At 40.1% G+C, this 4950-nt stretch overlaps 1 protein-coding gene across 1 annotated transcript; it reads right to left on the reverse strand.

The window, feature by feature from the left end:
* Window positions 1-235: 235 nt before the first annotated feature.
* On the reverse strand, window positions 236-4118 carry INSL4 (insulin like 4). Its single transcript, XM_002819816.6, has 2 exons — window positions 3818-4118; window positions 236-1886 (listed from the first exon to the last, which is right to left on the reverse strand). Exons 1-2 carry the CDS (start codon window positions 4011-4013, stop codon window positions 1663-1665), a joined length of 420 nt encoding a protein of 139 aa, XP_002819862.3. The 5' UTR covers window positions 4014-4118; the 3' UTR covers window positions 236-1662.
* Window positions 4119-4950: the final 832 nt, after the last annotated feature.

Consider the following 4950-nt stretch of genomic DNA (forward strand, 5'->3'; position numbering starts at 1 on the left):
ACCCAAAATATTGATATTTTATTGATCATCACTACTGTCAAGAAATACACCATATGTGCTCCTCCCCTTTGTTCTCAAAGAACAATCTAGAGGAGCCTAGGCAAGCCAGGTGGTACAGTTCAGACTGTACAGTATAATCTATGAGTTCTGCCCTGTGACTCCCATGATCCCTCTTCATCTTCAATAGAGTATTGGTAGGAAAAAGTTCTTTATGAAAGATGTATCAAGATCATGAGCAGTTCTTCCTTACTCCAGGATGCAGCCTAAACCCCATAGCTGCATTGTGTGGAATCGTTTGAGATCCTCTCTCCTGTCTCCATTCCAACCAGATCTTGACAATTCCTTTTCTCCACACCACCTCCTGCCCTGCTGACTCTGGCTGTTTCCACACATGCTGTGCTTCCAGGCCTTTGTGCTTTTTCCTGGGCTTCTCCTTGTCCCTTTTTGCACTCTCTTCTGCTTAGATGTCTTTCAAGATGCAGATCAGCCATCAGTTTCCTCAGGGAAATTTTGCTCTCTCCTCTTACCTACACTGTTCTCTGTATATTTATTCTTTCACATGTTGGCATTAAACACAACCCTGATTCCTGTGGATCATTACAGTCTCTATGATGACCTACAAGTAACATTGCACTTATTATCCTTTGCTTCTCCATGTCCCACACTAGATTCAGAGCACTTTATGGGCAGGCACAGAGGGCTACTCAAATCATGCTACTTGAATTAAGTTTATAGGACCTGATAATGAGGTAGTAGCAGTTTCAGTTAGCCTGCAAACAAACAAACACAACTAGTAGGACCTCACTGACAGAGTATAAAATGTACTCTTTGATTTAGGATTTAGAGACACACAGGGAGGAGGTATGTGTAGCCAGAGGAAGGCCAGTATTTGTGCCAGTTCACCACTTTGATGAGGGGACATGGAGTAATGCCAGGGACAAAAGAGGAATTTATAGAATGATTGAAGGGCTAAAGGCAGCGTGCTGAGAGGCAAGTGGAGGATATGCATTGGGCAAAGTTCTAGGGAGGTCTCTGGGGTTACCCTAGGGTGAACAAGCCTAATACCTCTCCCGCCAGTTCATTCCTTTGCTGCTTTTCCTCCGTACTATGTGCTGATGTTAGAGATGGTTAGATCCTTTATCTCTTACGTTTCTTCTAGTGTGAAAAGAGGAAAAATGAAGAGACCTGAGTGAGTGTGTGTGAACGTATGTGCTTATATGTGTAAAACTTTGAAAATTTATTTCCAGTAAATTTGTAATTCACATATTACAGTTGTACACATTTTTGTAGTACATGTGATATTTTGATACATGTATATAATGTGTAATGATCAAATCAGGGTAATTGGGATATCCATCCAAACCAACATTCATCTTTTTTGTGTTGGAATCATTACAATTCTCTTCTAGCTATTTTAGAATATACAGTGAATTATTGTTAAGTATAATTTCCCTATTGTACTATCAACTACTAGAACTTATTCCATCTATCTAACTTCCTCCATTTGGAGAGACTATATTAGTACAGAGCAAGTGAAACATGTGAATACTAATAATGATTCTCATGTTCTAATAAACAGCAATCGTTTAATTGGGCATCAGTGAATTTGTCATTGAGAATACATATGAGAATGGATGACATGTCCAGTCCATGATTACTCTACTATGTACATAATTTAACTGAGGTTCCATCGTCACAAATTACTTCACAACAGAATGGATCAAATCTGTGACGTCCACTTCTCTTTCTACGGGAAAGTATTATTTTCTTCAATGACGGCTGCCCTTCGGACAGTGGTTTCTTCAGCTCTGGTGACAAATTAGGAATGAATTCTGATGTCATGCCTAAGGTTTGTCCATCTTTGTTGTTGGAGGTTGACACCATTTCTGTGAAGTAAAAGAGAGGAATGAAAGGTGAGGAAAAACATTCATGTGAAAGAGGATCAGAAAAATTATACAATTTGCCTAGACTACAATGTACCCATTGCCTCAATGTAATTAAACACCAAAGAGAATCAGCAAGTATCCTAACATTTCAACAACATAGCTTACTTACAGTAGGGCACTTTAAGATACTACAATATTAAGGATATGCTAACTCCTCATCCTGTCCCCTCTATGCATTCTTCTAATGACCCTCTAAATGCCTATACCATACCACTTTTGACTCTCCCTGACACTGTTTTGATTGATAACTTCAATGCATTATGTACTGGATAGCAATAGGGAATTTTTTTTATAATCACAAGTTATTCTAATAGAAAGATTCAGATATTTAAATCTAATCCACATAAATCTATACATCTATATCACTGGATCTTAGCTAAAAGGCTGAGAAGCAGCATACATCTATATGTATCGACACCAAATGTTAACATTTGTTATCCATGAATACTTTCCATTTTTCTTGTTAAATTTATCTATATTTGTCAAAGTATTTAAATGAGGATTTTCACTTATTTACTGAGAAAAAAGTGAAATTTAAATAGAAATTATAGTACAGCATGCTCTTCCTTAGTTTGCATTAGAAATTGTTTTGACTTTGTGGTATTCTTCCCTTATTTTATAGTAAAATGAAACAAGCTCTGACTAATAATGTAAAAAAAGGAAATGACTTTGAAATCATTATATAAATCACACAAAATCCAAGTGCATTCACTGTGCATGACAACTTTAAACAGAGTCATTAAATGATTTAATGAAGTGTATGCATATGGGTTACAAGAAGCAGTTCTGGAGTCACACATTGCTGGTTCAAAACCTATGTCATTTGTATTAAATGTAAAACAATGTTTAGTAATTTAACGTAGCTTTTCAGAACTTAATACGACCTATTAGACAGAATATAGTAGCCTCTATCTCTTTTGGAAACTGCCCCTGCTAGTTTTAACTTAGCTTGCAATTTATCTTTATGAATACCCTGTTACTTGGTAAAGTTTGAAACTATCCTTGTATTGAACTTTCCTCAATTCTGAAATCTTGCTTTTAAAGAAAATGCTTTGCAGTCTCAAATGTTGAAAGCACTAATCAAATCAGCTATGATGGTCTGAACAGTGAACTTCCCTTGTCTCTGGTCCCCTTCAATTTCCCCTCTAGTCATCCAGGCAACTTTCTTTCTCTTCATCTCATCTCTCTCAGCACACTACAAGAGGAGTTTCAAAGAAATGGGAGGCAAGGTGTTCTGCTGGTGTGCATTAAAAAAACTTTTTTGTAGGAGGACCTTTTTGGTGACATAGACCATTGCCCAGCTTAATGACAAAGGAGGAGAGTTATTAAACCTAAGCCCCCTTTATCTCACATTCCAGGAACCTAACAGAGGTCTCAGTGTGCTGCCCCCAGGCCAATAGGTGCATAAACAGAATGATAATCAGCTCATCACCTCACTGTTTGTCCCCTTTCTTCTTAATTGAAGATGCCTGGCCCAGGCATCCCATTGCAATCACACCTGTTTTCTGGCCTGCTCAGCTTTCCTGGGGGTCTGGGAGTACACCTCACCTCCTGCTGGTGTTTGAGAATAGTCACCTTCTCTGAGGATTCCCTGTTTTCTCCACCCTGTATCTCTGGCTGCCAGGTGGGAAAGGCACCAAGAGCCTCCAAGGTGAGGCTGTTCTTCTATTTTTCCTGCAGCTTCCCCTCTACCCCCAACTTCCCATGAGATTTCTGGTGAGACCCTTTTAATAAAAGCACATTACAGTGAAAAACCACAAACTTTTAAGCACTAGCCACAGTAGAGTCTGAGTTGACTACAGGCAGTCAATGAGATCTGGAGCCTGTTTTTCAGGCCTCATTCTGATTGTTTGGTAGTCCAGGGCTCTCACCTGTGGGTTGTCCAGATTCCAGCAGCCACCCTCCTGGGGTGGTGGTGAATGTCTTCTCAGGCATGGGGCAATATGACAGCAAGTGTTTTCCAAATTGGGGACCACATCCCCTCAGCTCTGCTGCTAGGCTTTCTCTAAGGAGTTGGCTCAGCAGCAGCCAGATTGCTGGCAGATAGGACCAGAACAGGCTGGCCATCCTGGACCTGGACTCTCCTGTTCTGGGTGTTCTCAGCCTTTCTTTAGAGACTTGCTGCTGTAGCCTACCAGACTGTGCTGGTGTGTCCCTTCTGGGCTCCAGACTGCTTTCTGCATGCCTTCACCAGGCATTTATTTGCTTAGGGCTATTACTCAGCTTTTGCGTCAATGGTGTCAGTTCCACCCCTTTCCCACCCACCTACAAGGAACTTTCTCCCTCAGTTCTTATTTAGTCTCCCTGCTTGCCCTACCCACACTCTCATATCCCTCTTTGCTCCCAATGTGCTGCTGCAATTTGCTTGTTTTGAATTTGGTTTTTCTACTTCTTTTTCTTAACTTTCTTTCTGTATTACTATTTTTATGCTTACTAAAATAATGGTAATTTTTAATGTCCTTTGCTTAGATGTAATAAAAATAGAACTGACCTGTAAGCTCATTGGCTAGAGATTATCTTAGTTAACATTTGGCATATAAGCTTTTAATTGCGGGGGTCTGTCCCACAGACCCTGACCCAACGACAGAAGAATAATGTACACTGACACAGATAGTTTGCCTGTCAGTCCAGCTGAGGGTCCGGGCCACCTACAGACACCAAGGAGGGTGCTGTAAAGAGTTGCAGCCATGGCCCTGATCAGCCAGCAAAGCTCACATTTATTCAGTATAGATTAAATGACGAAGGTCTTGGGTAAACACCACTAGAGGGTAATTAACATTGCCAACCTCCCGAGTAGAGAGCAATTATGCACCCGTGGTTGATCAAAGATTAGTCTTAGGACCACATGAGTAAACAAACTAGATAAACTACATTCATTTGTATCTGTGCCTTAAGCTATTAACTCAAGGTAAGGATTAGGTTGCCCTCAGCCTAATCTATTACTGGAGCTTATACAAACCTCTCCAGCATTTCAAAAAGGTTTGCGTCTTTTTCTTATAACTAT

This window comes from Pongo abelii, chromosome 13 (genome assembly GCF_028885655.2).
Source record: "Pongo abelii isolate AG06213 chromosome 13, NHGRI_mPonAbe1-v2.0_pri, whole genome shotgun sequence".
Classification (NCBI taxonomy): domain Eukaryota; kingdom Metazoa; phylum Chordata; class Mammalia; order Primates; family Hominidae; genus Pongo; species Pongo abelii.